This window comes from Microcaecilia unicolor, chromosome 3 (genome assembly GCF_901765095.1).
Source record: "Microcaecilia unicolor chromosome 3, aMicUni1.1, whole genome shotgun sequence".
In the NCBI taxonomy this organism is placed as follows: Eukaryota; Metazoa; Chordata; class Amphibia; order Gymnophiona; family Siphonopidae; genus Microcaecilia; species Microcaecilia unicolor.
This window is the reverse complement of record NC_044033.1, coordinates 64,277,874-64,289,992: the sequence shown is the minus strand read 5'-3', so window position 1 is coordinate 64,289,992 and position 12,119 is coordinate 64,277,874. Positions and strand designations below refer to the sequence as shown.

Sequence of the window (12,119 nt, the reverse complement as noted above, 5' to 3'; positions counted from 1 at the left end):
AGCAGCTTTTAAACTAGAAATGGGGGGAAGGACGACAGTCGCTCAAAAGCGTATGGTTCGGGATAAGATATCTTTCAAAGATATCACCAAAACAGGGAAGATAGGGTATCCTGAGAGAGAGGTTGCAAAAGAGACCGTAGTAGATCAGGTGTCCTTAAATAAAAATCAAAAGATTGCAAATTAATACTGTCAAGTACTAAGCATGATGTAAATAGGAGCAACAAACACAGTTTGAAATCTCTATATGTGAATGCTAGAAGCCTAAGAAATAAGATGGGAGAGTTAGAATATATTGCACTAAATGAAAAAATTAGATATAATAGGCATCTCTGAGACCTGGTGGAAAGAGGATAACCAGTGGGACACTGTCATACCGGGGTACAAATTATTTCGAAGTGATAGGGTGGATCGAATTGGTGGAGGGGTAGCATTGTATATTAACGAGAGCCTTGAATCACATAGATTTGAAAATTCTGCAGGAAACAAAACACTTCCATGTGTAAAGGGGAAAAGGATAGTGATAGGAGTGTACTACCATCCACCTGGCCAGGATGAACAGACAGATGCAGAAATGTTAAAGGAAATCAGGGACGCAAACAAACTGGACAACACAATAATAATGGGTGATTTCAATTACCCTGATACTGACTGGGTAAATGTAATATCAGGACACGCTAGGGAGGTAAAATTCCTTGATGAAATCAAGGACAGCTTTATGGAGCAGCTGGTACAGGAGCCGACGAGAGAAGAAAAAATTCTAGACCTGGTCCTTAGTGGAGTGCATGATCTGGTGTGGGAGGTAATGGTGCTGGGGCCGCTTGATAACAGTGATCATAATATGATCGGATTTGATAGTAGCTTTGAAATAAGTATACATAGGAAATCAAATATGTTAGCGTTTAACTGTAAAAAAGGAGACTATGATAAAATGAGAAGAACGGTGAAAAGAAAACTTAGAGGAGCGACTGCGAGGGTCAAAAATTTACATCAGGTGTGGATGCTGTTCAAAAACACCATCCTGGAAGCCAGGCCAAATATATTCCGCGTATTAAAAAAGGAGGACAGAAAGCCAAACGACAGCCGGCGTGGTTAAAAAGTGAAGTGAAAGAAGCTATTAGAGCTAAAAGAAAATCCTTCAGAAAATGAAAGAAGGAACCGACTGAAAATAATCATAAACAGCATAAGGAATGTCAAGTGAATTGCAAAGCGCTGATAAGGAAGCCTAAGAGGGACTCGAAAAAAGATTGCATTGGAGGCACAAACACATAGTAAAAAAAATTTTCGATATATTAAAAGCAGGAAGCCGGCAAAGTAATTGGTTGGACCACTAGATGACTGAGGAGTAAAAGGGGCGATCAGGGAAGACAAAGCCGTAGCGGCGAGATTAAATTAATTCTTTGCTTCGGTCTTCACCGAGGAAGATTTGGGTGGGATACCGGTGCCAGAAATGGTATTCGAAGCTAATGAATTCTCTGTAAACCTGGAGGATGAAATGGGGCAGTTCTACAAACTGAAGAGTAGCAAATCTGGACCGGATGGTATTCATCCCAGAGTACTGATAGAACTGAAAAATGAGCTTGCAGAGCTATTATTAAAATCGAGCGTGGTACCGGAAGATTGGAGGGTGGCCAATGTAACGCCGATTTTTTAAAAAGGTTCCAGAGGAGATCCAGGAAATTATAGACCAGTGAGTCTGACGTTGGTGCCGGGCAAAATGGTAGAGACTATTATTAAGAACAAAATTACAGAGTATATTCAAAAGCATGGATTAATGAGACAAAGTCAACATGGATTTAGTGAAGGGAAATCTTGCCTCACCAATCTACTGCATTTCTTTGAAGGGGTGAGCCAGTTGATATTGTGCATCTGGATTTTCAGAAGGTGTTTGACATGAAAGACTCCAGAGGAAATTGGAGAGTCATGGGATAAGAGGTAGTGTCCTATTGTGGATTAAAAACTGGTTAAAAGAGAGAGAGTAGGGTTAAATGGTCAGTATTCTCAATGGAGAACGGTAGTTAGTGGGGTTCCCCAGGGGTCTGTGTTGGAACTGCTGCTTTTTAATATATTTATAAATGACCTAGAGATGGGAGTAACTAGTGAGGTAATTAAATTTGCTGATGACACAAAGTTATTCAAAGTGGTTAAATCGCGGGAGGATTGTGAAAAATTACAAGAGGACCTTACGAGACTGGGAGACTGGGTGTCTAAATGGCAGATGACGTTTAATGTGAGCAAGTGCAAAGTGATGCATGTGGGAAAGAGGAACCCAAATTATAGCTACGTCATGCAAGGGTCCACGTTAGTAGTCACGGACCAAGGTGTCGTCGTTGATGATACGTTGAAACCTTCTGCTCAGTGTGCTGCTGCGGCTAAGAAAGCAAAAAGAATGTTAGGTATTATTAGGAAAGGAATGGAAAACAAAAATGAGGCTGTTATAATGCCTTTGTATTGCTCCATGGTGCGACCGCACCTCGAATATTGTGTTCAATTCTGGTCGCCACATCTCAAAAAAGATATAGTGGAATTAGAAAAGGTGCGGAGAAGGGCGACGAAAATGATAAAGGGGATGGGATGACTTCCCTATGAGGAAAGGCTAAAGTGGCTAGGGCTCTTCAGCTTGGAGAAAAGGCGGCTGAGGGAAGATATGATAGAGGTCTATAAAATAATGAGTGGAGTTGAACGGGTAGATGTGAAGGGTCTGTTTACACTTTCCAAAAATTCTAGGACTAGGGGGCATGCGATGAAGTTACAATCAATGGTATTCTATGGTTCACTGCCACCCGGGGCGGATCGCTGCTGGGCGCACCCCCCTCCCCCCCGGCTGCAGGGCAACACGGTACCCCCCCTCCCCCCCGATCCAGTCCCCACCTGTCTACCAGCTCTGTCCACCCGGGGCAACTCTGCGCTACTGTAAAAGAAAAAAAATCGCCTCGTTGGCCCTTCCCTCACTGTGTCCCGCCCTCTGATGTAAGGTCCTATTTCCTCGAGGACGGGATAGAGTGAGGGAAGGGCTGACGAGGCCATTTTCATCTCTTACAGCAGCGCAGATGCGAGGCGCTGCACCACACAGCTGCCAGGTGGATGGAGCCCCCCCCCCCCACACCCGTTGACACCCGGGATGGACCACCCCCACCGCCCCGCCCTTGGTTCGCCACTGGCTACAATGTAGTAAATTTAAAACAAATCGGAGAAAAATTTTCTTCAGTCGACATGTAATTAAACTCTGGAATTCGTTGCCAGTGAATTTGATAAAGGCGGTTAGTTTAGTGGAGTTTAAAAAAGGTTTGGATGGCTTCCTAAAAGAAAAGTCCATAGACTGTTATTAAATGGACTTGGGGAAAATCCACTGTTTCAGTAATAAGCAGTATAAAATGTTTTGTACTTCTTTGGGATCTTGCCAGGTATTTGTGACCTGGATTGGCCACTGTTGGAGACAGGATGCTGGGCTTGATGGACCTTTGGTCTTTCCCAGTATGGCAATACTTATGTACTTATTAGTAAAAGAGGCCCGTTTCTGACAAAAATGAAACGGGTGCTAGCAAGGTTCCACGCCCCCCTCCCTACCTCCCTCCCTCCCTCCCTCTCTGTCCTCCGAGATCCAGCCCCCATCCCCTCAGAGTTCCATGCCCCCTCCCTCCCCCTTCTTCCCCTTTGAGTTCCAGGACCGCCCCCCTCCCCTTGGAGTTTCAGGACCTCCCCCCTTCCTCCCTCTCCCTCCCCCCTTCCTCCCTCTCCTCCCCTCCCCTCCCCTCCCTCTCCTCCCCTCTGAGTTCCATGCCCCCTCTCCTCCGAGTTCCAGACCCCCGTGCCTCCCTCCCTCTCTCTCCTCTCCGAGTGCAAGCACGACCTGTCCTCCGCCTGGCCCTCGCCTTCCTAGGTGCCAGCTGTAATTTAAAAATTCTTACCTCGGGGTCCGGCGTCAGCAGTGAAGGCGAGCAGCGCTTCTTCCTGCCTTCCCATCTGTCTCAGCTCTGCCTCTGGTCCCGCCCTTCCGGAAACAGGGAGGGGGGAGGAAGAGAGGGGGGCCTGGAACTAGAAGGGAGGACAGGGGGAGGGAGGGGGCGATTCTCTGCTCACCTCCAATGTTCTGGTGCTGATTTCCCTTCCCTTTCACGGATCCGCCCTCTGACGTCATCGCCAGGGTGGACCAATGGGAAGTGTGTTACGAACCCAGGCATCCAGACGTAGAATGTTGGAGGTGCAAATTATTTTATAGGATGTACTTATGAATGTTTGATGGACAGTCTGGATGACTTCTAATTTGGACACAAGATGTATAAGAAACCTGGAAAGAAGATTGATGAGTATCCCTTTTTCTAATGTGTTACGCTTAAACCAGACATTGGTCTGATATTGTTTTTCCTGTGACTTGTCTCCTGCATTTGTGTGAGTCTGACATTTTTTGATAAGTCTTTCTTGCACTCTGTATTGAGTTTTTTTTCTCGTGATGGTGGAACGGGCCCATGCCTTATAACTGTTGTTGGCTGGGTGGCTCTACTGAGGTTTTTTCTCCATTTTTTTGGGGTGTGCTTTAGGTCTTTTGTGTCATTAGTCTTTATGGATGATACCAAAGTCTAAAATAGGTTGGACACCCCGAGGGTGTGGATGGCATGAGGAAAGATCTGGCAAAACTTGAAGAATGGTTTGATAATTGGCAACTCAAATTTAATGCTAAGAAATGCAAGGTCATGCACTTAGGTTACAAGAATCCAGGAGCACAGTACGATATCGGGGGTGAAGTGCTTCTGTGTACGAAAGAAGAGCAGGACAGCGGTGATTGTGTGTGATGACCTTATGTTGGCCAAACAGGTAGAAAAGGCGATGGTCAAAGCCAAGAGGATGCTTGGGTGTATAAGGAGAGGGATGACCAGCAAGAAAAAAAGAGATGGTAATGCCCCTGTGTAAGTCTCTGGTGAGACCCCATTTACACTACATGTAATTCTGGAGACTGCACCTATGGAAAGATACAAACAGGATGGAGTCGATCCAGAGGGCGGCTACAAAATTGGTAAGCGGTCTCCATCATAAAACATATGAGGACAGGCTTATAAACTTCAACACGTATACGCTGGAAGAGAAGCAGGAAAGAGGGGATATGATAGAGATGTTTAAATATCTCAGTGGCATCAATGTACAGGAGGTGAGCCTTTTTTAAATGAAGGAAAACCCTGGAATGAGAGGGCATAGGAAGAAATTGAGAGGAAATATGCTTAGGAGGAATCTAAGAAAACACTCCTTCACAAAAAGGGTGGTGGTTGCATGGAATGGCCTCCGGTGGAGGTAGTGGAGATGAAGACTGTGTCAGAATGTAAGGAAGTGTGGGACAGGCATGTAGGATCTCTTAGGAAAAGGAGAAGCTAGTGGTTACTTAGGAAGGGCAGGCTGGATGGGCCATTTGCCATCATGTTTTGTTTCTAAAAGTGTACTTAGTGCCTGTCTTTTATTTCCTTCAGGAGTCAATCAGAAATTGATTGTCCTTGAGGCCCAAAGGCATATTCTAGCTATATTTACTAGGAAAACGTAGCAAGTAGTGGATGCAAGTATTTTTATGCTGGTGAAGACATTTCATAAAGATGCATCAAAAAGGCTTCTGTCTTATAGTAGCATTTTAAATATGTTACAGGAACTATTAAAGAAAGTGAAGTTTATTCCTGCATCAGCAGCCAACAGAATGCTGAACATGCTGAACAAACGGACATATTGGTGCATATCGAGGCAAAGAAGCTGGGGTGTTCCCATTCCAGTCTTCTATCACAAGGAGACCGGGGAGCCACTGATGAACAGGTAGAACTGCATGAAAAGCTTACTCTAGTGTAATTGAATCAGTTGAATGGTTCTCTGAAGGTTAAAAAAAAAGTGTAAATACCTTATTTCTGTGTAACTTTTACCTGACGTTAATTTTATGAATATATAGTGCTTTGTAAAAGTATTCAAACCTTTGTACTGTTTTCATATTCTACTCTCTGAAAAAAAAAAACATTCAAAATGCATTAAAATAGGAGGAGGTTTCTACACAACATACACCACACTTTAATGTGAAAAATCAGTTGTACAAATAGTCAGAATTAAAAGTGAATGTACCAAAAGTGTTAATTGCATAAGTATTCACAGCTTTTGTCTCTACTTGGTTGAAGCCTCTTTTGCAGCAACAGCTACTTTTTTAGAAAGTCTTTTGGGTGTATGGTTGAGGGACCTATTTACTGGGTTAGCATATCTGGGTTTAAAAAAGTGAGGGACCTGTTGGGTGAGAGACCTATATACTTCTATGTTGATATAATTAGGTTTTATTATGTTTTTTTTAACATATAGTTATTTTTTTCTTAGTTTTCCTTGAATGATTGCAATCTTTCCTATGAAAGATTGTAGTTCTTTTCCTTTTCTGTTGAAAATTATTGGCATTATAAACCGCTTTGATGTGTGAGTCATTGAAGGGCAGTATGTTAAATACACAACCTAAATGTAACCTAACCAAACAAGTTATATATATTTCCATTTCATCAAGCAGATCAGTCCATAGACTGGTGGGTTGTGTCCATCTACCAGCAGGTGGAGATAGAGAGCAATCTTTTGCCTCCCTATATGTGGTCATGTGCTGCCGGAAACTCCCCAGTATGTTCTCTATCTCAGCAGGTGTGTGGTCACACAGCAGCAGCTCTGGCTAGGTCTCCAGCGCGCCTTTCTCGCTTGGATGATTTGCCTAATCTGCTAGTGCAGGCCATGAGCATTTTGAAGATTGCCTCTCCGGAGGAAGGGTCCCAAAAAACAACAAGGCAAACGATCTGCAAAATCCAATATGGGAAAGAAAGCCAGCAGATCAATGTCACAACAAAAAGATTTTATTGAAGATACCGTGTATGAACAAATTGCCCGACACAGGCCGTGTTCCGCCCACCTAGGGCTGCGTCAGGGGCTAATTTGAAACCTTCGTAAAGGGGCAAATATGGTGCATAAAAGTCAAGAAAAAACCAGCTAAAACCGGAATCCTGTGGTCTCTAGCATACACAAATGGACACACCATTATTGAAGCTGTTTTCCAGCTTCAATAATGGTGTGTCCATTTGTGTATGTTAGAGACCACAGGATTCCCATTTTAGCTGGTTTTATGCACCATATTTGCCCCTTTACGAAGGTTTCAAATTAGCCCCTGACGCAGCCCTAGGTGGGCGAAACACGGCCTGTGTCGGGCGATTTGTTCATACACGGTATCTTCAATAAAATCTTTTTGTTGTGACATTGATCTGCTGGCTTTCTTTCCCTCTCCGGAGGAAGGCCCGCTCTCAGCCGCTACTGGCTCCGCCATTATGCTGGGAACAAAGCGCTCGCCTAGAACCTTCCATGTTCATGAGGCCATGCAGACCTTAATTTCGGCGCAATGGGATGCCCCTGAAGCGAGCCTGAAAGTAGCCAGGGCTATGTCCCGTCTGTACCCCCTGCCTGAGGGGGAACAGGAAGCCTTTATCTGGCCCACGGTAGATTCTTTAATCACTGCCATGACTAAGAAAACGGCGCTGCCGGTGGAAGGTGGCACTGCCCTGAAGTACGCTCAGGACAGGAGAATGGAGGCGGCCTTAAAGTCGTCCTTTGAGGCGGCCGCCCTGAATCTGCAAGCCTCAGTTTGCGGCTCCTATATGGCTAGGGCGTGCCTGACTGTTCTGCAGCGGTCTTCCCCCTCGGACCCATCCTGGAGGGCGGAATGGCCAACCCTGGAGTCGGGCTTGGCCTACTTGGCAGACTTGCTGTATGATGTTTTGAGAGCCTTGGCCAAAGGTATGGCCCAGACGGTCTCGGCGCGGCGGTGGCTCTGGCTTAAGCATTGGTCGGCTGACCATGCCTCTAAATCTCGCCTAGCCAAGTTGCCTTTTAAAGGCAAGCTGCTCTTTGGGGACGAGCTGGACAAGATCGTGACGGAGCTCGGCACATCCAAAGGCAAGAGGTTGCCGGAGGTCAGGGCTCGGGCCAGTGGTGCTCGCCCTGTTTCCTCCAAGGGCCGGTTTCAGGAAGCCCGTAGGTATCGCCCGGGCAAGTCGGCCTCCTCTGCCTCCTCTTCCTTCAAACGGAACTTCTCCCCCAAGCAGCATTCCTTTCGCAGGGACCGCCGACCCGGAGGTTCGTCCTCCGCCCCCCCCCCCCCCCCCCCCAGTGTCACGTACCCAATGACGGGGACCTGGTCCATGGCCCAGTGCAGATAGGAGGAAGGTAGTCCTCATTCCTGGGCGAGTGGACCAGGGTAACTTCAGACGCTTGGGTTCTGGAAGTCATCAGGGACGGCTACAAGCTGGAGTTCTGCCGGCCCTTGAGAGACGGGTTTGTAAACTCTCCCTGCAAGTCCCAGGTCAAAGCAGCTGCCGTGCAGCAGACTTTGAACAACCTGATCCGCCTGGGCGCGGTGGTCCCAGTGCCAGTAGATCAACTTGGCAAGGGGCATTACTCCATTTACTTTGTGGTGCCAAAGAAAGAAGGTTCTGCTCAGCCTATTCTCGACCTCAAGGGAGTCAATCGGGCCTTGAAGGTTCGGCACTTCCAGATGGAGACTCTCCGCTCCGTAATAGCTGCGGTGAAGAAGGGAGAATTCCTGGCATCCTTGGACATTAAGGAAGCTTACTTACATATTCCCATCTGGCCTCCTTACCAGCGCTTCCTGCGCTTCGCAGTCCTGGGCCGACACTTCCAGTTCAGAGCCCTCCCTTTCGGGTTGGCCACTGCTCCGCGGACCTTCTCCAAAGTGATGGTGGTCATCGCGGCTTTCCTCCGCAAGGAAGGGGTACAAGTCCATCCCTATCTGGACCACTGGTTGATCCGAGCCCCCTCTTATGCAGAGTGTGGGAAGGCCACGGACAGGGTGATTGCCCTTCTGAGCTCCCTGGGATGGGTCATCAACTGGGAGAAAAGTCAGCTGCGCCCGACTCAGTCCCTGGAGTACTTGGGAGTTCGATTCGACACCCTAGTGGGCAGAGTTTTCCTGCCGGACAGCCGGAGCGGCAAGCTTCGGGCCCAGGTGGATCAGTTCCTAACAGCCTCCTCCCTTCGAGCTTGGAACTATGTGCAGCTCTTGGGCTCCATGACGGCCACGAAGGAAGTAGTGCCCTGGGCCAGGGCCCATATGAGACCCCTACAACACTCCTTGCTGTGGCGGTGGACTCCAGTATCGGAGGATTACGCTGTACCGCCTTCCTTTGGATCCAGCGTGCGCAAGGCGCTGGGTTGGTGGCTGAGGCCAGACAAGCTGTCCGCAGGAATGCCCCTCACGATCCCAGAGTGGGTGGTCGTCACGACGGACGCCTGCTTGACAGGCTGGGGAGCCTACTGCCGGGGGAGGACAGCTCAGGGCCTCTGGTCGCCTGCAGAGGCGAAACAGTCTATCAACCTCCTGGAACTCCGAGCCATTCGGTTGGCGCTTCGGGAGTTTCTCCCGGTCCTGGTGCTGAGGCCAGTACGGGTCCTGTCCGACAATGCCACGGCAGTGGCCTATGTCAATCGCCAGAGAGGTACCAGGAGCGCTCCTCTAGCCAAGGAGGCCATGAAGCTATGCCTGTGGTCGGAAGCGAATCTGGAACAGCTGTCAGCGGCCCACATTGCGGGAGTCATGAATATCAAGACGGACTTTCTCAGTTGCCATACTCTGGATCCCGGAGAGTGGCAGCTGTCGGCTCGGGCATTCTTGGACATCACAAGGCACTGGGGCCCACCGAACCTGGATCTGATGGCGTCCCTGGCCAATTGCCAAGTGCCGCGGTTCCTCAGCAGAGGATGGGACCCTCGATCTCTGGGAGTCGATGCTCTTCTCCAGCAGTGGCCAACACAGGAGCTTCTCTACGTGTTCCCGCCCTGGCCCATGATGGGCAGAGTTCTAGGCCGGGTGGCAAAGCATCCGGGCCGGGTGATCCTGGTGGGTCCGGATTGGCCCAGTCGTCCCTGGTATGCGGACTTAATCAGGCTCGCAGTGGACGGCCCTCTGAGGCTGCCAGCGGAGCGGGGCCTCTTGCATCAGGGTCCCGTGGTGATGGAGGATCTCTCCCCCTTTGGTCTTACGGCCTGGCTCTTGAGCGGAAGCAGCTGAGGAAGAAGGGCTTCTCAGACAAGGTCATCGCCACTATGCTGAGAGCGAGGAAGCGCTCTACTTCTACTACATATGCCAGGATTTGGCGTACCTTTGCATCGTGGTGCAAGGCAGGCTCTCTATCGTCCTCCACTGCACCAATATCTTCAGTGTTGGCATTCCTGCAAGAGGGTCTGGAGAAGGGCCTGTCACTCAGTTCCCTGAAAGTCCAGGTGGCGGCTCTAGCTTGCTTCAGGAGCCGCCTGAAGGGTGCTTCCCTGGCGTCGCAGCCAGATGTGGCGCGCTTTCTCAAGGGAGTTAATCACCTGCGCCCGCCTATGAACTCGATAGTGCCTACATGGAATCTCAATCTGGTGCTTCGGGCCTTGCAGAAGCCGCTCTTTGAGCCCTTGTCGAGGGCATCGCTGAAGGACCTGACGTTGAAAGCGGTCTTTTTGGTAGCCATCACATCAGCCAGGAGAGTCTCTGAGATCCAGGCACTCTCGTGCCAAGAGCCGTTCCTGCGGTTCACTGAGGCAGGAGTGTCGATTCACCCAGTGCCTTCCTTTCTACCCAAGGTTGTTTCTCGCTTCCATGTGAGTCAGCAGCTCTGTCTACCCTCCTTTCGCAGGGAGGATTACCCAAAGGAGTACCCTACTCTCAAATGTCTGGATGTGAGACTAGTCATCATCAGATACTTGGAAGTGACCAATGACTTCCGGAAGTCAGATCACCTGTTCGTGCTGTTCGCAGGCCCTCGTAAGGGTCTGCAGGCATCTAAACCTACTGTGGCACGTTGGGTCAAGGAGACAATTGCGGCAGCTTATGTGGCTGCAGGAAAGCTTCCGCCTATTCAGCTGAAGGCCCACTCTACTAGAGCACTAGCGGCATCGATGACGGAGTCCAGATCCGTCTCCTTGGAAGAGATTTGTAGAGCGGCAACTTGGGCGTCGGCTCATACCTTCTCGCGACATTACCGCTTGGATGTGGCTGCTCGGGCCGAGGCCTGGTTTGGAGCTTCAGTGTTGCGTTCAGGGATTTCCATGTCCCGCCCTGGGTGAGTACTGCTTCGGTGCATCCCACCAGTCTATGGATTGATCTGCTTGATGAAATGGAAGGTAAAATTATGTATCATACCTGATAATTTTCTTTCCATTAATCATAGCAGATCAATCCATAGTCCCTCCCGGATATCTGTATTGTTTTTTGTTCTGGTTATATTTCAGGTTCCAGTTTATTCTTCAGTTCCTGTTCAGGAGAACTTCGTGTTCAAGTTCTTCCAATTGGATTTTCCTCGAGTTGAAACGATTCTGTGTTACAGTGAACTGCTGCATTCCTCTCCCGTTTTGACGGTGGATGGATTGATAACTAAATTATGCCGGCGCTCCCTCCCGCTTCGGGCGGCAGTAGGGTAGCTTTGTATCCCTCTTGCTTTGGCGGTGTTTGGGGTAAGCCAGCTCCTCCCGCGGTTGCGGTAGCAGGATAAGCCAGATCCCCCCGCATCGGCGGGTGTGGTGTCCCTCCCCCGCTCCGCCGGGATGTGCTGGACAGATTCCCCTCCTTCGCTTCGGCGGTGGTGAGCTGGGCAGAGTGTCCCTTTGTGGGTGTAATTCTCTAAGTGCTGAGTCCTGCGGATGGAGCTTTGATATCGACATACTGAGGAGTTTCCGGCAGCACATGACCACATTTAGGGAGGCAAAAGATTACTCTCTATCTCCACCTGCTGGTAGATGGACACAACCCACCAGTCTATGGATTGATCTGCTATGATTAATGGAAAGAAAATTATCAGGTATTTTATATATATATATATATATATATATATATATATATATATATATATATATATATATATACAGTGGTGGAAATAAGTATTTGATCCCTTGCTGATTTTGTAAGTTTGCCCACTGACAAAGACATGAGCAGCCCATAATTGAAGGGTAGGTTATTGGTAACAGTGAGAGATAGCACATCACAAATTAAATCCGGAAAATCACATTGTGGAAAGTATATGAATTTATTTGCATTCTGCAGAGGGAAATAAGTATTTGATCCCCCACCAACCAGTAAGAGATCTGGCCCC

General features: G+C 48.5%; 1 protein-coding gene across 1 annotated transcript in view; it reads left to right on the top strand.

Moving 5' to 3' along the window:
* Positions 1-12,119, top strand: part of IARS2 (isoleucyl-tRNA synthetase 2, mitochondrial) — a 229,425-nt gene that overhangs the window by 76,739 nt on the left and 140,567 nt on the right. The window contains exon 12 of the mRNA XM_030196012.1: positions 5,624-5,784. Within this exon, the coding sequence (XP_030051872.1) occupies positions 5,624-5,784 (161 nt within the window). The remainder of the gene's footprint in view (positions 1-5,623; positions 5,785-12,119) is intronic.